Source organism: Danio rerio, chromosome 16 (assembly GCF_052040795.2).
Source record: "Danio rerio strain M-AB ecotype USA chromosome 16, GRCz13ab, whole genome shotgun sequence".
NCBI lineage: Eukaryota > Metazoa > Chordata > Actinopteri > Cypriniformes > Danionidae > Danio > Danio rerio.
Genome location: NC_141036.1, coordinates 50264272 through 50287500, shown reverse-complemented (window position 1 = coordinate 50287500; position 23229 = coordinate 50264272). Strand labels below are relative to the sequence as shown.

The following is a 23229-nucleotide window of genomic DNA, read 5'->3' as shown; positions in this document are numbered from 1 at the left end:
AAAAATTGAAGGGGGCTAATAATTCTGACTTCAACTGTGTATATATATATATATATATATATATATATATATATATATATATATATATATATATATATATATATATATATATATATATATATATATATATATATATATTACGATAGGCATAATTCACTTTTTAGTTATAAATGAGACCGACCGATATTGTCATGCAAGTTTTAAGTTTATTTCAACTACTTGGATTTGACTTTGTGACCCCTGCAGACACCCTGAAGGATCATCTGAGCTAATAGAAAGTGTTTAAGTTAGAAGCGACTTTGTGTTTAAAGCCCCTCGTGGAGCAGTGGTCTACATCTGGGTCTTCTTTAACTCTCTCTCTTCCTCTAATGGGTTTGTTTTCCGCCTATGTGCTCTCGCTCGTGTCAGACAGAAGTGATGTTGAGTGAATCAGAGAGCGGAGCTGACGTAGCATCTCGTAAGCTCATTGCGTGTGTGTATGAGTGTGTGTGTGTTGATGGAGCAGATGGGGAGAGCCAGGGATGCAGCCACGCATGGTTTCCTGGCCCGAGGTGATGGAGCAGGGACCTCGAGCCTCTATAAATACACTCCCAGAGAATTTCAATGAAACCACCAGCTGGGACGCCCATGTCCATGGTACCTGTTATTAGTCTGCCCGTTCGCAAAGTTGAGGGGCTTTTTTCAAGGCCTGGAGATTTTTACCATCGTAATGTACAGTGGTTTCCCACCATAGATACAATTAATTAGAAAATACTATTTTATTTTTGGAGCCATTAAGCTAAAACCAAACTACACTGTAAAAAATGCAAGGTTTCACACAATTCATTCATGCTGTCACAAATGTATTAAGTTAGCTTAACACGTTTAACAAATATATATATATATATATATATATATATATATATATATATATATATATATATATATATTTTTTTTTTTTTTTTTTGAGTGTAGGAATTTAATTGTACATTTTTTGTTGTTGTTTTTTGCAATAATATTTACATGAGCAGGGTGGCACGGTGGCTCAGAGGTTAGTATTGTCGCCTTACAGCAAGAAGGTCGCTGGTTCGAGCCTCAGCTGGATCAGTTGCCATTTGTGGAGTGATAGCTCCAACCCTAATCAAACACACCTGAACCAGCTAATCAACTTCTTATTAGATTTACTAAAAACGTCCTGGCAGGTGTGTTGAAGCAAATTGTAGCTAAGCAATTTACAAGTCATTGGCCCTCCAGGACCAAGTTTGGACACCCCTGGTCTATATAAATGAACATATGAATCATTTATTAAACTGATTCTTTTTTAAAACTTGTCAAATTCTTGTGCTTATAATCCATTATCGTCTCTATAAACGTTTTCTTGTAGCTTTGCTGTAAAAAGTCATATATTTATTTTTTTTATTAAGAATTAAAGAGCAAAAAATTTGATAAAACAATAATTTATTTATTTATTATTTAAACTTATTTTTAACAATACTTGATATTTGGTATTGATTATCAATTTTAATTCATTTTATTTTATTGTATTTATTATATCATTGTATGTTATATACAGTTGAAGTCAGAATTATTAGCCCCCCTGTTTATTTTTCCCCCCAATTTCTGTTTTACGTAGAGAAGGTTTGTTCAACACATTTCTAAACAGAATAGTTTTAATAGCTCATCTCTAATAACTGATTTATTTTATTTTTGCCATGACGACAGCACAATATTTTACTAGATATTTTTCAAGACACTTCTTTAGAGCTTAAAGCGACATTTAAAGGCTTAACTAGGTTAACTAGGCAGGTTAGGGTAATTAGGCAAGTTATTGTATAACGATGGTTTGTTCTGTAGACTATCGAAAAAAAATAGCTTAAAGGGGCTAATAATTTTGACCCTAAAATGCTTTTTAAAAGTGAGCTGCATGTATTCTAGCCGAAATGATGCAAATAAGACTTTTTCTGGAAGAATAAATATTGTCAGACATATAATTGAAAATTTCTTTGCTTTGTTAAACATCATTTGGGAAACAGTATATATTTTTTATTTTATTTATTTATTTTTTATTTTAATTTATTTTATTTGATTTTTTTATTTAATTTAATTTTAATTTATTTTTTTATATTATTATTATTATGTTATTGTATTTTATTTTCATTTTTTTATTTTATTTTATTTATTTATTCATTTTACTTATTTTTTATTATTTAATTTAATAATTAAAATTTTTAATTTTAAATTTTTTTATCATGTATTTATTTTCACATTTTATATTGAATTGAATTGAAAAATTTTTTTCATTTATTTATTAAAGAAATTTTATTAAACTTAATTTAATTAAATGTTTTTTTATTTATTATTTTATTTTATTCACCCCAAGGGAAAATGTCTAGTTAATATCCAGGCAAAAAAAAAAAAAAAAAAAAAACATGCACATTTAATTCAGTATATTGTAATAATTACATCAATGATTACATCTTATTATTGTTACATAACACATTAAATTAGTTCTTAGTGTTGCAATTTATACTCATATTTTCAGTCAGAATTTCTGTTTTGTTTTGTAAGAATCTTCAATTCCCTTTTCAACAGAAATTCCAGTGCCCTTTTCAGTACAGATTATTTTTGTTATTGTTGCATTCTTTCAGAAACCTCCAGCTTTTCAGTTTACCATTCTAAAACCGGTCTAACAATGCTACTTTCTGTTTCTCTTTGGTTAGTGTCCTGTTAGCCAGTTGTGTGTGTAGAGCTCCAGTAATGTGAGCAGAAAGCCTGTACTGTAAGCAGATCTAAAAGAGCAGTTTAGGACAGATCAGCAGTGCTCTCATACAGCTGTAATGAGTCGAACTCTTCTCTCCGCAGCAATATTAAGCACTCTCAATGTCCATTCACAGCATACCATCAGATCCCTGCATTGATCAAGTCCAGATGATTACTGTAAGTGCAGGAGCTGCGGCATTCGGACGGGGTTTGATTTCCCTAAATGTGCTTTTCTCCTCTTGCTGAAGTGCTGCATTATAACGCTTATGCGCACAAAGGAAAGTGTTGCACGCTGTACATGTTACTGTAATTATTGTTGGAGTTTTTTTTTCATAATTGATGGCGGTTAAAAATAGACGGTAGAATGGCTGTCTTGGTTTGCTCAGGATCCCCAGGGTGAAATGCTTACCGGTGCAGAAACGGCCCGACTTTAAATTGAACGCGAGTGTTGAAAGGAGGCGCAGTCGTGCTTTGTGGGTATTTTTCTTCCACCTGACGTGCGCTCTTCTGCAAGAGCATTTCACCGGACATTTCACTCGGAGCTCAGTTTTTTTTTTTTAAGCAGTCCAAGGCCTGTTTTGAATGTTGGATTTCGACATTCGCCTTTGTAGTGTGAATAATACGATATGAATGCATGCTAATGGAATGTCACGACTGACGCAAGTTGCTTTTCAGGAGAGCATGCTGGAGGCTCAGACACTGATCCTTCAGTCGCCCACGCTGAGAAGAAGACCATGACCGCTACTTTATGCCATCAGAGAGACTTCATTTATTTCTCATAGATTTGATCAGCTATAAAACTTAAAGTGAAAGCTTCAAAAATGTCTTCAAGTTCCAAGTTGAACAATGTTCCTACATCATATTCTATCTGTCTGTCTGCCATTGTATCGTTCATTCGTTGTATCGTTCTATGTCTGTTAGTCGATCTGTCTATCTATCTATCTATCTATCTATCTATCTATCTATCTATCTATCTATCTATCTATCTATCTATCTATCTATCTATCTGTCTGTCTGTCTGTCTGTCTGTCTGTCTGTCTGTCTGTCTGTCTGTCTGTCTGTCTGTCTGTCTGTCTGTCTGTCTGTCTGTCTGTCTGTCTGTCTGTCTGTCTGTCTGTCTGTCTGTCTGTCTGTCTGTCTGTCTGTCTGTTGTATTATTTGTTCTATTGTTCTGTTTGTCTGTCTGTCTGTCTGTCTGTCTGTATGTTGATTGGTTGTTTTGTCTGTCTGTCTGTCCGTCTGTCTGTCGGTCGTATCATTTATTCTATCATTCTATCGTTCTCTCTATTGTTCTGTCTGTTGGTCAGTCATTTTATCTCTTTGTCTGTCTGTCTGTCTGTCTGTCTGTGTTTGTCTGTTGTATCATTTGTTCTGTTCGTCTGTCTGTCAGTCCTTTTGTCTGTCTTTGTTTGTCTGTTGTATCGTTTGTTCTATTGTTCTGTCTGTCTGTCTGTCTGTCTGTCTGTCTGTCCATCTGTTCGTTGTATTGTTTGTTGTATCCTTCGTTCTATTGTTCGGTCTATTGGTCTGTCTTTTGGTTGTTGAAACAAATTGAAATAGTCTATTTTTTTTATCACTCACAAGTCAATCTTTTGGCCGTATACTGAAAATGCTAATTATAGATGATAATTTTCTGCAGCCAAATAAAATATTACATCCAATAATAACAATAATAACAACAATAGGAATATAAACAGTAAAAGGTAAAATAACAAGTAGGTAAATAGTGAAAGGAATAGGAATAATATTAATATAAAAGCACTATTTTCAATGACAGTTAAATTTCCTTAATTAATTTTTGCCTTGTAATCTTTTCAGAGTAATAATCCATATTTTTTTCATATCTATGCTGTTAATGTTAATTCACAGATTATATTATTTAATACAATGTCTTATACAAATATTTCCAATAACACCAAAAAGACACCTCAAATATTTAATTAATGAAAAGAGTAACTCAATAATACCATTTTGGGGGAAAAAACATAACATTTTGTAAAATATTTTTCCCCAGGCCAGCACTAGCATGTTTCTCGCAGCGTTGTTAGTGTGAAAGTGTCTCCTTGTTTAGCTGTGTAAGGAAAGATGGTCATGATTCTTCTGCTTTATTCTTCAGGGCTTTGGCCTATTTTACTGTCTTCTTCAGCAGGGCAGGTCTGCTTGTCCTGAATCTGCTGCTGGTTGACAGTATCAGGGCTGAATGTGGCAGAAACACATGGCTGTCTGTTCTGTTAATCATCTTCACACTACTGTGCTGTTTACTGCGCTTCCAGCTTTTCTGATGGGGAACATTATTACTATTATTATTATAAATATTACAACTATTAGTTGTTATTATTATTTATTACTATTATTTTTAACAATATTATTAGTTGTTCTTTTATTTGTTATTAACAGCAGTTTTATTATTATTATTTGTTTGTATTATTGTTATTAGTTGTAGTAGTTGTTGTCGTTGTTCTAGTAGCATTATTATTATTATTTGTTTTATTATTATTGTAGTAGTAGGAGTCATCATCATAGTAGTTATCATCGTAGTAGTAGCATGGTTGTTATTATTATTATTTGTTTTTATTATTATTGTAGTTGTAGTAGTCATCGTCGTTGAAATAGTAGTTGTAGCCATCGTAATAGTAGTAGTATGGTGTTACGACCATGGTCACAACATCAAATATAAGAGAACACAAACTGATTGGTCTAGAGGTTTTATTAACAGATCAACAAAAGTAAACAAAGTGTGGGGAGAAAACTCAACAAACTAAGGCTGAGCACAGAATGGAGCACATCTCCAAATCCCCCCGTCACTGAAGTGCTACAGCAGCTCTTATAATGCCGGCGGTCAATGATCCAAAGGTGTAAAGGAATCTACTTGATCAAAAACACAAACAGCAACAGAACGATAGAGGGCGACAAAAAATAAATAAATAAATATAAATAATTAAATAAATAAATAAAATAAATACATAGACATGTAACATATTGTTAATATTATTATTACTATTACTTATTACTAGTAGTAATATTAGTAGTAGTCATCATCGTCGTAGTTGTAGTAGTAGTCGTTGTCTTAGTAGTAGTCATAGTAGTGGTAGTATGGTTGTTATTATTATTATTATTTGTTTTTATTGTTATTGAAGTAGTAGTAATCATCATCATAGTCGTCATCATAATAGTAGTAGCAGTCGTTGTCGTAGTACTGGTCATAGTAGTATGGTTGTTATTATTATTAGTTGTTTTTATTGTTATTGTAGTACTAGTCATCATCTTAGTCATCTTAGTGGTTGTTATTATTAGTTGTTTTTATTGTTATTGTTATACTTGTTGTCATCATAATAGTAGTAGCAGTCGTTGTCGTAGTAGTAGTCGTCGTCCTAGTCGTCGTCGCTGTCGTAGTAGTAATATGGTTGTAATAATTATTAGTTGATTTTATTGTTATCGTAGTAGTCATCATCATTGTAGTAGTAATAGCAAGGTTATTATCATTATTTGTTGTATTATCATTAATCGTCGTTGTTGTAGTAGTCGTAGGCGTCATAGTAGTATGGTTATTATTAGTAGTTGTTTTTTATTATTTTTGTAAAAGTAGTAGTAGTATTCATCATTGTCATTGGAGTAGTATGGTATGTTATTTTTATGTTATTTTATGTTATTTTATGTTATTTTTATGTTATAAAATGTTATTTTTATTAGTTGTTTTTATCGTTATTGTAGTAGTAGTAATAGTCATCGTTTTCGTAGTAGTCCTTGTCGTAGTAGTATGGTTGTTATTAATCTTAGTTGTTTTTATTGTTATTGTAGTAGTGGTAGTGGTTGCCGTAGTGGTAATAGTCATAGTAGTATTATGTTTGTTATTATTATTAGTTGTATTTCTTGTTATTGTAGTAGTAGTAGTTGTCGTAGTAGTAGTCGTAATATCATTTTAAGTATGGTTTTCTTTTACATGTTTTGTAAGTAATAATTTAAAAAATATATAATTTATTTATTTCACAAGGATTATTAATTTTCTATTTAGTTTTTAGTTTTATTTAACTACAATTTTACCATAGTAATACTAGGATTATTTTTTATTCTTATTCTTAATTTAATTTATTTTAATTTATTATTTCATTATAGTAATATTGCACTTTGTTTGAATTTTATAATAACTATTTTTTTGTAAATGAAAAGTGTGCCATAATTTAATTGTGGGGTTTTGCCTCATCATTATGTTGTTATGATGAGGCAAAATATGTTGTTTTGTTTTGCATCATTCATACAATTGTCGTAGAATCTGAATATCATTATCATTTACTACAATACTACAGCAATCCCATGGTATTACCCCCACAGTAGGTTGCTTTATCTTTTAAAGGCTCAAAAAAAAAAATCTCTTGTTGATATCGTTCTAGGAAAAACACTATTGGTTTAGCTTCTGTTTGGATGTTGACATTTTTCTGGACATCTCTGTGCTTTGGATATCTAAACCCATTGCATGTCCCAATAAATTCACAACAGAATTAGATTTACAAAGATAATCGGCCTTGTCTTAAAAAAAAATAGGACAAGAGAGAGGGAGAGTGAGGGAGGAAAAAAAGCACAAATTGGTGATTTGTTTGATTTGAGAGTGCTGTTTTATTCTGGCACACGGTTACACCAGATTAAATAAAAATCCTCTGTCGGGCCGCAGATCCAAATCTCCACCAATGAGCGATGGCGGAGGCTCATAACACTGCGTCTGTCCCGGAGAAACATCTCCAGCTCCCAGAATGCATTGCTGTGGCTGCTTTATAAGTCACGGATATCAGGGTGAGCCGTTTGTGAAGTCCTGCAGATTCAGACAACTTTATGTGGGGTTTACACGACTGGCAAAAAGGATTTGGACTGTTTGTGCATCGTGTTTCTGAGCTTGGAGTTTCTTCTATTTGCATTTAATTGAACGTCTGTAACATTGGATTTTGTGGCTGAATTTTGAAGGTCTGTTGAACAATTCTCTTGTTTTTTTTTTTGTTGTTATATAGAGCTAGCTTAATTCATTGTTGATTTTGTCAGTAATTCCCAAAGTGGTGGTCGCATGACAATTACAGGGGGTCTCTTGATGATTTTTGTTGTGTTTACATTAGATTAACTGCACAGCAATAGTGTCAGCTGCAGCAGATTGATTTTATAGCACCAGGTTAAACTGACACCAAATCTGACACCATTACAGCAATCAAATACATTAAAACTAAATACAGGCCACAATTGAATATTGAGAATGATCTCTGAGTGGTAGTCTCCAAAATTGAACCAAGAACAGACTTGTGCTGAAAACATTGTGTCCACCAGTCTCTAGTTAAGGTTAATATTAAATAAAACAAATTAATAAATGACTATTAAAATTATATGGTTGTTAGACTGTTGCATTTTTTTGTGTTGTCGTTATGTTCGTGTTTATATAAGCCTATTGACCAACGTTTGCATAATTATAACAACCTCTGAGGAATTTGAGGGACACTGAGGAATTTGGGGGTTTGTTAATTTAGGGGTCTTGGGCTAAAATGATTGTGAAACCCTGGATTATGTCACTCTCGCAGTCTTACACTGTAAAAATGATGGGTTCCACACACTTGATTTGAGTTGGGACAACATGAGGGAATTAAGTTGACTTACTGTATGAGTTTTGACAAATTTAAGTGGACTGAACATAAAGCAATTAAATTGTCTGCAAAAAATCACAAGAAGGATGTTGTTTCAGCTCATTTTCAATAAGTAAATTGAACAAATGCGCTAACATAATTTTTTGGATTGTAGCTTGGTTACACTTTATTTTAAGTCACATTAAATGTTATGCACTTACATAAAAAAAATAAGTACAATTATATTTATTGTTTTCATGTTGCATATCAGAGGCAGGGATATGGGTAGGGTTAGGTCATATTGGTTGGTTTAAAGGTCAACAGTTCAATTAGAAATGCTAATACTGAAATTAATGACAGATGAAATACCCTGGAGAAAATGGTTTTTATTATTATGACTAAATTAATCTGGCAATAGGATAAGCAAAGTTATGTAGTTTTTCCTTTTGACATGAGATTATTTTGTTTACCACATTGGCAGATTATTATTATTATTATTTTTTTGCTGATCTAGAAAATACTTCTTGGTTTATGACTTTTTAGATATTTGGACTAGAGACGAGGCAAAAAAACTGAAGCATTATTTTTGCATTGTACAATTTATGTGCATGAAAAAGTACAATATATGTACAAAATAAGTTTATTGTACTGTGATTGTTACATTTTTAATGAAAATTTGACAGTACTACTGGCAAATTTTACAGTACTGTTTTCAAATTTACAGTAAATTTTATTTTCAGCTAAGTTTTTACAGCTAAATTTACACCAAAATTTACAAATGCACTGTAAATTACTTTAGTACAAATTATTGTACTGGTTTTACAGCACAACTGTAATTATTAATTTACAGAGTGCTTGTCATATTTACAGTGTTACTGGCAATTTTTACTTTATTTTTTACAGTATTTTACAGCAAATTTTACAGAAAAATTTACAAATGCACAGTAAATTAACAATAATTACAGCACAGTACAAAAGTTTTACAGCACAACTGTATTTATTCATTTACAATGCGCTTGTAAATAATATAGTATTACAGCAAATGTTACAGCTTAATTTTACAAGTGCGCTGTAAATTAACATGTTCAACTGTGCTGTAGTTTTAAAGCAAAATTACGATTGTTAATTTACAGTGCACTTGTAAATTTTACAGTATTACTGGCCATTTTTACAGTACAACTTTCAGTTTTTACAGTAGTTTACTTCAAATTTTACAGCAAAATTTACAAGTGCACTGTAAATTAACATGTAAAACTGTGCTGTAGTTTTACAGCACACTTAAAAAATGTAATTTACAGTGCACATGTAAATTCTACAGTATTACTGGCAACCACAATTGCCAGTAATACTGTAACTTTAACAGTATTTTTTTTACAGTGTAGACTTGTACAGATTAATAAACAGAAAGTACTCAATTCGACAGTGTTTTTACTGCAGTGAAATGTGATAGCAGGCTATTTACCGGATAGTGTGTGTGCAGAGTATTATTTCAGGTTTATACACACTAAACTACTGCTAACATGAGTAAATATCACATGTAAGTGGGTCAGTTCACAATGACACTTCTTTCCCTGCTGTATCCACACATCTTTCAGACGCAGGAGGAGCGTCTGCTGATAGCCCGCCGTTAATGCTAATAGTGCTAAGGATTTAATATTGTAGTAGGTCAGTTTGTTGTATGGCGTGTGAGCTCTGCCATAGTTGAAATCTGTCCTCCTGTGTGCTGCTTAACACAGATGTAGCGTCCAGCTGTGCTCTTCAGATTGTCAGTCATTAATTTGAGTGTTGTGATGGAGTGGCTTGTCTCTGTATCAGTTATTGGCTACCAGCTACTATCATTGTTAAACTATATACACATAAACTATACTAATGCTACGGTACACTCTAAGGAACACATTACAGTATGGTATGGTACAAAGTTCCCAGCAAAGGGAAAGCAGGCTTTTGAATGTGTATTGAATAGTGCAATTCTATATGAAAGCTATATGTGTCAGTGTAATATGTACTGTTACATTTGTATTTGCATTATTTTTATTTGAAAATCCAAAGGTTCTTTGAATTTACAGAGTTTATTAGATATAGGATTGAGTTAATGTTTATATTGTTTTATTATATAAAGGTTTAATACAATTTCTTTCAAATTTCAAATAAATATATTGTCATTTAGTGCTGTTTTATTTTATGTTTTTACAGTGTATTGATTTTTATATTTTATATATTTTTTATCAAATTTTATTCTGTTTTGTACTATTTTATTTTTTATTATTTTTTATATTATATTGATTTTATATTTTATATATATATATATATATATATATATATATATATATATATATATATATATATATATATATATATATATATATATATAATTTAATTTTATTCTATTTCATTCTATTTTATTTTTTTATTATTTTATATTATATTCATTTTATATTTTTTATATTTTGTTTAATCTTATTCTATTTCATTCTATTTTATTTTTATTATTTTATATTATATTATATTATATTGATTTTATATTTTATATATATTTTATTCAATTTTATTCTAATTTGTTCTGTTTTATTTTATTTTTATTATTTTTTATATTATATTGATTTTATGTTTTATTTTTTAATTAAATTTTATTCTATTTCATTCTATTTTTATTTTATATTTATATTTTTTATATTATATTATATTAATTTTATATTTTAAATATTTTTTATTTTATTCTATTTTGTTCTACTTTATTTTATTTTATGCTTTATTATATAGATTTTTTTATCTTGTATATATTTTTTTACAATTAATTTTATTCTATTTTGTTCTATTTTGTATTGTATGTTTTTATAATTTTTATATTGTATTGATTTTATATTTTATATATTTTTATTTTATTTTGTTCTCTTTTCATTTTAATTATTTTTAATATTTTATATATTGTTTTATTTTAGTCTATTTTATTTTATTTTAAATATTATATTATATTATATTATATTATATTATATTATATTATTATATTTTCTTTTCTTTTCTTTTTTTTTATTAAAGGTGCAGTAGGTGATCTGCCAAAATGCTAACCGCTTAGCATATTATCTTTGGACGGCGGGAAAGGACTGTGATTCAAAGAAATTACATTTATTACTTAGCCACACTTACATGCTATTTCAGAGCGAGTATTCAGAGTAGCATGGTAAACAGAAAGGCTGTCCTTGTTCAAAAATGACCTAATGTGAATATAAAAGCATCTTCAGCTCAATAAAGCAGGTTAGGCGGAATAGCGCTATTTACTGGTGTTTTGTTGTTAATGTCCACATTATCAATGCTGTAAAAGGACCTAATGAAACTGAAAATAATCACATCAATCTTTCACCGGGAGATTTCAGTGGCTGAACAACACGTCTGTGCATATAAGTCATTCATAACAACACAATCTAACATAAGCTAAGCCTGACTAAAATAGTCTTAAAACAGAACATTACCTGTGTAACTGTAATACTTCAGCCATGGTGTCGTTCGTCCTCCAGCATGCTAAAGTAACTCCAATATTGATTCAGGTTTTTAAAAGTTTCAATTTAGTATTTGATTTTTCCCGGTCTGTCTCATAACCGCGCGGCGCTTTTGCAGACGGGCACATGCGAATGGTGTATCTGCGTGAACAGATGCGCAGAAGTCCGAATCTACATTTGCTGACAGACAGTCTGAACTGCTTATCGGAATTATGGGAGATGTCGGTCCGACAATATTTAAGTGATTTAAATTTTTTTTGTTTTATGCTTTACCCAGAATATAAAAATCCATATAAACACATTTAGATAATTTACTGTAATCATTACTATTGGACTGTGAAGAGACTTTCAACCAGCACAACAAAAAAATGCTTTTGAAAACAATCACCTACTGCACCTTTAATTTGATTTAAACTCTTCTGAAGTTAAAATATTGTCATTGTGTTGTCCAAAAATTAATACAAACATCTGAAATCATGGCATCTTTTGGTTGATTTGACCATTTGTCATTTTATTCTAATTTTCAAAGAAATGTCATTAATTATTTGCAGCATCTAAAGAATCTTATTCGAATTTATTTTGTTAAAACAATAAAGACTAACGCTGGCTGTTTATTACAGTATCACATACAGTATATTAGGTTCATACATCTAAAAACGACTCATCTTCCCAAGTTGAAACAGAAAATGCAAACACAGTCACAAACATGCCTGTGCTCTGTATTTGTGAATGGTGCTTGACAGTGTCTGGCTGCTATTGAATAATGCAACAGGGTACACACCAGTCATAGTAAAAGCTCAAAGCCGAGCCAAGAGGATGAGGAGAGTTGATCATTAATCAATCTGTTCACAAAACTGCTCAATTACCGCTCACAGATATTGAAAGATCTTCAGTTCATGAGGACATTTAAAACCAGCTCAGGGATTTCCCCAGATATGCGAACCGCACACAAAACGTCGCATGAAACCTGCAGAAAGAAAACACACAACTGTTGTTTAACAGTGTCCTAACATCATGTCCAGCTCATACACTAAAACAAAAAAAAAATGTCTGCAAAATTGTTGCAAACAATTTATTTGTGTTGAATTTAATCAAACAAATTACATTTTGTATTGTTCAATTTAATTTGTCTGTTTAAATCCAACCCAAACAAATTGTTTACAACCACTTAACTTAAAATATTTTAGTGAATTCAAGGAATCATTTTTGAATATTTTTTTCAGTGTAAGAGAACATTCAGTATGTAAACATGGTCAAATTTATCTAAAAGGTTGTACTTTTTTTAGTCTGAGGAGACTTAAAGGGCAGCTATTTTACCCCTTTTAAAAGATGTAAGATAAGACTTTGGTGTCTCCAGAATATGTTTGTAAAGTTTCAGGTCAAATAGCCATCTGATTATTTATTATATAAAACAGAATCTCCCCATTTTGGTGTCTAATTACAATGTAGCTGTTTTTGTAGCCTGTGGCTTTAAATGCAAATGAGCTGCTTCTCCCCACCCACCTTTGCCAAGTGTGTGTCTGCTTCTCCTGCATCACGTTAGATAAACATCAGTCAGTGATAGAGACAGACATGGATGAAGCTGAAATACAGTTCATTAGTTCAAAATACAAAGTAAGTTTATTTTATGTATTTGTGGTGGAGTTTATTCAAGCCTCTCTGAAATGATGAGTCACACACAAATGCCATTTGCAGTACACACACAAATATAATAGAGCTGTGAACCTACACTGGTCTCATGGTTTGGTTCGGTTACGATTATCATGCCATCAATTCGGTTCAATTCGATATCTCGGTGCATCACGGTGCATTGACGGTGCTTTCCATACACAGTTTTATATTTTCTTCACAGCAGAATTTCTTCACACAATTTCTTGTCCTTGAATGCTTTAAGACAGGGGTGTCCAAAGTCAGTCCTGGAGGGCCAGTGTCCTGCTGACTTTAGCTCCAACTTGCTTCAACACACCTGCCTGGAAGTTTCTAGTATACCTATTAAAAGCTTGATTAGCTTGTTCAGGTGTGTTTAATTAGGGTTGGAGCTAAACTCTCCAGGACACTGGCCCTCCAGGACCAAGTGTGGACACCCCTGCTTTAAGATGCTTACACAGTCACAGGGTGTAAAAACACATGCAGATGATAAACTCTTCATCAATTATGGTCAAACTCTGCAGTGACTCTTGCTTTCTGAACTGTGAAGCTGTTTGACTGTAAAAGAGCTCAAGAAACTTTCTAAGCAAGTTACGGTCAGCCATGTAATTTTATGGTTTTGTATTTGATTCACTGTATATCTGACATGTCTCACTCAGTTTGTGCAAGATTATGTTTTGATTGAGTTTGCCCTAAATTGTTATGTTTTTGAAAGTCAAAATAATTAAATAAATAAAATTTGATAAAAGTTACGGTAGGCCATGTTTGTGGACAAACGCAGGAGCGCTCAATGTAAACAGATGCAAATCACAAAACCGTTTTAAGGCAAGGCAAGTTTGTTTGTATAGCACATTTCATTCACAGTGGTAATTCAAAGTGCTTTACATAAAGCAAAATAAAAGATACAAGTATAAGAATAAAAACAACGAAGAATAAAAATGATTAAAAACGATAATAACATTGAAATGTGCTAAAACATGCTTTAAAGCAGGGGTCACCAGTCTCAGTCCTGGAGGGCCGGTGTCTCTGCAGGGTTTAGCTCCAACTTGCCTCAACACACCTGACTGGATGTTTCAAGTATACCTAGCAAGACCTTGATTAGCTTGTTTAAATGTGTTTGATTAGGGTTGGAGCTAAAATCTGCAGTACACCCGACCTCCAGGAACAAGTTTAGTGACCACTGCTTTAAAGGAAGGAAAAAGAAAAGAAAGACAAAATAGTTCAATCTGTCACACCAGTAAAGGTGCAGCTAAATTGATGTGTTTTAAGTCTTGATTTAGATGTGCCTTGATTTGAATTTTTAAAGTAATATTGCCTGTAGTAGTTTTATAGTAATATCTTCTGAAAAACTTCTTACAAATAAAACGGACTAACTTGTATATACCTTTATAAAAGCTGTTTAGGTGTCTGAGAAGCTGATAATATGTATTGATACACTGTATTTGAATGGTTCTGAAGTTGGGGGTAGGGATTAGGTAGATTAGGGCAATATTACAGCTTAAAATCAAACTACTCCATATCAAAAATTACACCGGTAGCAAAATCTGATGGGTTGCATATTGTGTCATCAAAATGTGCTACCTACTTTTTGAATGCGAGGTATAGGACAGTCTGACGAGGTGGGACAAATTGACAGAATACTGGATCAATTAAATAAACGACTTTATCCTTAACTGACAGGGTATCAACAAGCTGCCACAAGAAAATAGTTCCAGATTGGACTTTCTTCAGCATTTGTAGTGTGAGGAGGACTTCGTTTACTGCTGTTGAATGTTTATATGACACAATAAATCAATAGAGATCAATGGGAATCAGGTTATTATGTCCTAAATACCCAGAGTTCTTTGCACTCTTATGACACAATCCCCTTCGATGTGACTTTTGCTGATGTGCACATTGCGATATCAATGCGGAAACAATATATTGTACAGACTTACTACAATGTTATTTTTCTTTGTGCCCCACAGGAAAAGAAGCCCATCCGCAACCAGGGATCCAAACCAAAAATACGACCAAAGGGAGGAGAAGGCGGATCGTTCGCAGTATGCACCAGGAGAGGGCGGCATGCCACGATCGCCGTCTGACTATGGAGCCGGAGATCGGCAGTGGCGGGGAGGCTGCGGGCGCTCCTATGAGGACGCGGAGGTAGCGCGAGGGGCGTACCGGGCTCGACGGGGCGGCTGGCACTCTCAGGAGGAATACCCACCCGAACCTGGCTTCCTACCCGATGGACCACCCCTCAGCGAGCACGAGCTCCAGCGCCAGCGGCAGGAGGAGTACCAGAACCGCTACCGCAGTGACCCAAACCTGGCTCGATACCCTGTCAAACCACAGCCCTACGAGGAGCAGATGCGCATGCACGCGGAGGTCTCCAGATTTATTAATTTATTTTAACAGTATTTATATTGCATCTTAACTTTTCAAGAAAAAGAAATTTGTTGGTTCTTCAATCTACTTATTTAAAATGAGCTGAAACAACCCTACAGAAAAACGGCTGGAAACCAGCCTGGAAATGGCCAAAACCCCTCTAAAACCAGGCTGGTCAACCAGCTAAAACCAGCCAACCAGCCTAGGCTGGTTTAGGCTGGATTTTTCAGCAGGGAACATAGTTGTTGAGTTTTTTGGGGGTTAACTAGAACGTTTTTAAGCTCAATCTACATAAACTTGTAAAAACTATCTAGAACCTGAAGTCCGTTGACAAACTTTTATGTTGGCTTGAGAAAGCCAATGTGACTGCTTTAGGACTGGGAATGTAAGTAGGCAGAAAGCACAGCAGTTGCTAGGCAGTTGCTAATTTGTCTATGGCACTGCTAGGTGGTTTCTAAGCAGTTCCTAACGTATACTTGGTTGCTAATCGGCAACCCTCATTTACATGTTTGATCAAATCCTAATACTTAGTAAGCATTTCTAGTGTAACAGAGGCTAGTAAGTGCTGTGCAGGTAAACCTCACTCCTATGACCTCTAAAGGTGGTCTAGCGACAGACGCTATAGGCCATGGTCTTTAGCCTCCTTGTTAGAGCAACCAACTCTCATGCGGAAGGTCGCAGATTCGATACTAACTCGGAGCGGGTTGGGTGGTGTAGGACCGGCGGGGTTACACTAGCCTATGATATTGCACTTAGATAATCATTAATACCATGTAGCTTATCGTTATTAGCATTTGGCTTATCATTGTTACCATGGAAAAAGTGGGTCAAGTCCCATTTTTCTAGCATGAATCAAACGAGCCAATACCAAAGAGCATAGAATCACTAAGAAGCTGTTGCTGTTTTGGAAACAGCCACTAATGTCATGCAGTGGCCATTTTGGAATGACAGTTCTAATTGAGGAATTACCAACCTACGTCACACATGATGTCAAACGGGTTCCCGGTTGCAATAGCAAAGTGTCCTGTTGGGCAGTAGGATGCAAAATTCTAAAAATAGAAAACGTAACTTTTACCGTACACCACACTGCTTTTGATGCCAACCACAGACATCTTTGGCTAAAAGGGAGCTGAATAATTGATGACCTAATTAAAAATGCTGGACTCTGCAGTTCTCATTTCATATCACTTTAAGTAAAAAATGATTTGCCATATTTTGAAAATTATAATGCTTAAAAATTATTTTTTGGAAAACCATAACTCTAATAAAAGTGAAAATATATATCCACGAAATATAATGCAGATCGAATCTTTTGGCCAAATTTGGGGCTTGTAGTAAAGAATTAGGAGATAGAATTGGTCTAAGAAGACAGAATAATATGCAGTATGTACGTTTGATACCCAGTGGTTGAACTAGGTATTACATTCCTGAATCAAAACAAACGCAAGAGCAGTTTGCCAGATTGAGGAGCGAGTCTGACTTAAGTCGTGTTTTAAATTAAAGCAATGGCAGGTGATAGAGGAAATATTTTCCATATTGAAAGGAGTTTATGCGCTAAACAACACCTCGAATTGATATATTAGAAACGGCTTCAACAGGATAAACTGATCACCTCAGGTACACCTCATGTGCTTTATTCAGTGTTACATGCTAACAATGTGAGTTTGAATGCCATTTTACATGACATGTATTACCATGAAAGCGCAGCGATAGTTCACCTCAGATCTTGAAAATAAAATAAACCGTTTGAAATTGAACTAGAACTGTGAAATAATGCAAACCAACATATATCAGTGATTCAGCATGCACATTTAATAATTTATTCATTCATTTTCTTGTCGGCTTAGTCCCTTTAATAATCCGGGTCACCACAGCAGAATGAACCGCCAACTTATCCAGCAAGTTTTTACACAGCGGATGCCCTACAGCCACAACCCATCTCCACACACACATTTACACACACTCACACACTACGGACAATTTAGCCTACTCAATTCACCTGTACCGCATGTCTTTGGACTCTGGGAGAAACCAGAGCACCTGGAGGAAACCCACGCGAAGGCAGGGAGAACATGCAAACTCCACACAGAAAAGCTAACTGAGCCGAGGTTCGAACCAGCGACCTTCTTGCTGTGAGGCGACAGCACTACCTACTGCGCCACTGCGTCGCCCACATTTAATAATGTGAAAGAGAATTTTGGTTGTGTTTCATCTAGTGCAAACTAGTCCAAATTTCTCGCGTATCTCGTCACGTAGCATGTTGTTAGGACACGGGGTTACAATGTTACCTGCTCACCTAATGTTTACATTCAGAATATTTATATTATTTGCTGATTAACAACCTCATGTGGAACTCTGAATCTGCATCTCACTTTGTAGTTTGCTACTGTCCACCGTATATCGCATTTCAGTCACAGGTGCATGCTTTGAGAGCCTTTCTAAATGAAATACGCTGTTTTACACCAAGGCAACTCGGGTGCTGAAATATAATTGGCTTAAGTGGCATTGGGTGGGTTTAAAGACCAAATCAAAGACTATCGTTCTGGCATGGAAAACACATTTTCATAACAGAAAATCAGCATCGTTTTTCAGATGAACAAGAATGTTCACTTAGCATGTTTCCTAAATATCAGCAAACATATTATGGTATGTTTATGCTTTAGAAGAGTCAAAAACTTACTTAAAGCCCCTTTAAGTAGTTTCTCAAGCCAACATACTAAGTTAACTTAATTTTTTTCTTGTTGCCCCAACACAAATGGATTGTGTGGAACCCAGCATTTTTTACAATGTAATACAGAAGTTAAAACAGCAACAACGAAAAAAGTGTCACTATTTTACTTCAATGACCTCTCTTCTTATTCATCAGGTCTCCAGATTTAGGCATGAACGGCGGCACAGTGATGTCTCCCTGGCGTACACTGAGATGGAAGAGCCCCTTGGGCCTCTGCGGGGTCCACACTACTCACCGGGCTCCGGACAAACGCACTGGAGGTCCAACCACAGTCCCCCTGGCACAGACTCGGCCCACCGGCAGCAGCAGCTCCTGGATCCCGTCTCGGCTGTACGGAAAAGTAAAAGGGAAAAGATGGAGAGCATGTTGAGGAACGACTCGCTCAGTTCCGACCAATCGGAGTCCGTCAGGCCGCCGCCGCCCAAACCTCACAAGACAAAACGAGGCGGGAAAATGAGGCAGGTTTCACTGAGCAGCTCTGAGGAGGAACTGGCCACAACGCCTGAGTACACCAGCTGCGAGGATGTGGAGATTGAGAGCGAGTCAGTCAGTGAGAAAGGTAATGGAGATATTTACGTTTTTGTTTATGTATTTGCAAATGCATTTACAGTTTGGGGTTTGTATGAGTTTCTATTTAAAAAAATCATGTGATAAGCAAGAAAACATTTATTTAGGAACATTTCCACCTTGAATTAACATGTACTTTCTGGGATCTGATCACATGTGGTCAGCTGAGACATGTGGATTAGTTCAGTTCATCTTTATTCATTTCCCGAGGGCAATTCGGTTGCAGCATACAGTACAAGCATGTAACATAGTACAATAAAACACATTAAACAAAAGAAAAACATGAATGAGTGTAAAAACATTACAGCTGAGGAAATTAATGAATATTTCAACTGATTTGTTTTACTTATAGGAGTTAGTAATAGTTATGGGGTGGGAATCATCCGCCAAAGTTCTCTGGGTTTTACCCAATACTTTTACACTTACCAGCCACTTTATTAGGTACACCTTACTAGTATCGAGATTGGACCCACTTTTGCCATCAGAACTGCCTTAATGCTTCATGGCATACAAGGTACAACATGGTTCAACAAGACACTTAAAATATTCCTCAGAGTTTTTTGTCCATATTGACATGATAGCATCACATAGTTGCTGCGGATTTGTTGGCTCGCATTCTTAATGTGAATCTCCCATTCCACCACATCCCATATGCGCTTTATTGGATTGGGATTTGGTGACTGTGGAGGCCATTTGAGTACAGTGAACTCATTATTATGTTCAATAAACCAGTCTGAGAGAATTCAAGCTTGTTAACCTGCTGGAAGTAGCCATCAGAAGATGGGTACACTGTGGCCATAAAGGGATGGACATGGTCAGCAACAATACTCAGGTAGGCTGTGGTGTTGACACGATGCTTAATTGGTACTAATGCTCCCAAAGTGTGCTAAAAAATATCCCCCACACCACTACATTACCACCACCAGCCTGAACCGTTGATACAAGGCAGGATGGATCCATGCTTTCACGTTGATGATGCCAAATTCTGACACTACCATTGGAATGTTGCAGCAGAAATCGAGACTCATCGAGACTCAGTCTTCTGCTGCTGTAGCCCATCCGCCTCAAGGTTGGAGGTATTTGGTATTCAGAGATGCTCTTCTGCATACCTTGGTTGTAACGAGTGGTTATTTGAGTTACTGTTGCCTTTCTATCAGCTGGAACCAGTCTGGCCATTCTTCTCTGACATCTGGCATCAGCAAGGCATTTGTGCCCACAGAACTGTCGCTCGCTGGATGTTTTCTCTTTTTTGGACCATTCTCTGTAATCCCTAGAGATGGCACCAACAACCATGACACGTTCAAAGTCATTTAAATCACCTTTCTTCTCCATTCTGTTGCTTGGTTTGACCTGCAGCAGATCGTCTTGACCATGTCTACATGCCTAAATGCATTAAATTAATGCAAAAAATTTGCATTAACCAGCAGTTGGACAGGTGTACCTAATAAAGTGAGTGAGTGTATATAAAGCCGGTGAGTGTATATATTCCCTCCACGGTTTCACAATCCTCCTCAAATAACTTTTACTTTTCACACTCAACGAAAAATATAAAGAATATGCAATCTGTAATACATAAAAAAGAAATTCTTACTGACCCCAAACTACTGAACTGTAGTCAATGTTAATGAAATTAACCTCTTGTGCCAACAGTTATTAAATGCAAGTAATAATTAAATAATAAGTTTTGACTGATGTTTTTAATGCTGATAACCCTTGATTGTTGCTGATGTTTTACAGTGTATGTATGAGTCTGTGGTCAGGCAATGCGAGAAGTGACCTGTGTGTGTGTGTTCCTTTAAGAGGTGTCATTGTGTGGCTGTCATTGTTAGAGAAGCTTTGAAAACTTCATGCTAATTTTTCAACTCCCTTAGGATTAAACTGTTGCTTTTTCCATTTTCGAGAGATTGACGGGAGCACTTTTAGCTTAGCCTAGCATAGATCATTGAATCAGATTGGACCATTAGCATCTAGCTCAGAAATGTAAAAAAAGAATAACTACGAGGAGAATAAAGCTTTAAAAAGAACAATTATCCACACTCTTTTTTACATTTTGAATCGAGATGCTAATGGTCTAATCTACTTCAATGATTTATGCTAAGCTAAGCTAAAAGTGCTTTAAAGAACTCCTGCCAGACAACCAGAAATAGGCTGACCAGCTTAAATAATGGTAAAACTCCACTTTTTAACTTAAGGGGACTTGAGAAATGAGCCGAATTTTTCAAAAAGATGTTTAGTGTTCCTTTAATAATTCAAGAACAGTCAATTAGCATGCAAGTAATTTAAATTGAGAAAAAATGTTTTAACTAAATATTTAGCTTTAAATGATTAAAAAATCACCCTGCTTTGTTGACTGCATCTTTTAAGGTTGGTACTTTTTCATGAACTGTTCAGATTATTCTCTTTAGAATGACCTTCTGGTAACCATTTGATAACATTTGTTGTTGTTTGTTTGGAAAATGATGTAACTAATATTGCCAGTAATTTTCAACACTGGTGTCTAATTACTGGCTTGTGTGTGTTGCTTTTGACCTATATGCATCTCTCTATGTGTGTAGCGTGTATGTGTGTCGAGTTCTCTTGGTTGTCCTACAGTGACAGATATCGCTGGCTTTTGGTTCTCTCAAATCAGATGTAATGGACTGTGTTACATAACAGAGGCACCGAGTGAAAAATAGACAGACAGAAAGAAAGAAAGAAAACTGAGAAAAAAAAGATTCTGTCATCTGTTTTTTTAAAAGACTCCTGGCGTATTGGTCAATTAGAAACATTTATGTTTATTTAACTAGTAAAACAGATAAAGGTCAGATGAAATACTATTTTCCGTGTCTCAGTATGTCTCAAATATTCATAATATTTGCTGTACTTCATAGGAATGAAATGGGATAAAATACAATCACGATAATTTGTAATGAATGACAAATACATAACTTAAATATCATTAGATAGCATATTGTATATATTCACAATTAAGTTTTTGGCATTTATACATAAGTAATAAGTTTACACTGAAAAGAATTGACATAACAATGAATGAATCAATGAATGAATGAATGAATGAATGAATGAATGAATGCATAAATTAATAAATAAATGACTAAATAAATATACACAAACTGTAAAACCTAAAAAGTTAAGGTAACTCAAGCCATTTGAGGAAACCAGATGCAACAAACCATTTAAGTTCAAATACTAATCCTAATGAGTTCTTTGAACTAGGGTTGGGCCGATAGATAATGCCATCATCCATCGCCGATGGCCAATAGACAACACGATGCAGAGCCGGCATCGCCAATCCTCCGCCTCGCCCCTGTCACAAACCAGCTTGTGAAAAGTATACACTTAGGCCCCATTTAGTCTAATACGTCTTACTATTAAAATGGCATTTAAGGACGAAAATGATCCATATCCACACCGTGTTTTACCTAGCATTTCTGAACAGCCCTCTGTCCGCTGAAAACGCACATCACGTGACCACACACACACACACACACACACACACACACACACACACACACACACTGCATCGCGTCTCACTATAGTTGTTAAACGTGATATTTAATTGATCCTAGGCTCGTTTGAGGTGCGCCTCGCCTTGACTGCATTGTAAACGAGAGCAGGCGTGCGCAGTAAGAGGAGGGCTCAAAAATTACATCAGAAGTCGGACACCTGCCGAATCTCGCTGTTTAGCCACCTGGAAACGTCACCAGTGGCGGAGATCTCGTTCGCGTTTTTTATCGCAGACGAATGTCCTCATGAAAAAATACTATGGTGATTTGTAGTAAATATTATAGCATTTTTGAACATGTTTATTCAGTATTGGGTTGTGTTTATAGTTGTTGTGATACCAGAACTATAAAATTTAAATAGGCTATTTTATAACATGGTTCAAAAGCACTACAGTATACATTACTATAGTATTTTTTAATGTGGGAGTGGATGCAATAGAAATATCACTGTTTTTACAGAAATGGTCAGAATTACAGAAGATGAACCGCTCATTAACTAAAAGGGTGTATTAAAAATATAATTATGTAGGCTATATTCAACAAACGTTAAAATAATAACAAAATAAACAGCTTATACAGCAAGA

General features: G+C 34.7%; 1 protein-coding gene across 49 annotated transcripts in view; it reads left to right on the top strand.

Annotated features, from left to right (window-relative positions):
* Positions 1 to 23229, top strand: part of rims2a (regulating synaptic membrane exocytosis 2a) — a 317393-nt gene that overhangs the window by 125647 nt on the left and 168517 nt on the right. For all 49 annotated transcript variants that reach the window (XM_087287955.1, XM_087287950.1, XM_087287942.1 and 46 more), the window contains 2 exons: positions 15442 to 15841; positions 18708 to 19131. In XM_087287955.1, coding sequence (XP_087144081.1) covers positions 15442 to 15841; positions 18708 to 19131 — 824 coding nt within the window. The remainder of the gene's footprint in view (positions 1 to 15441; positions 15842 to 18707; positions 19132 to 23229) is intronic.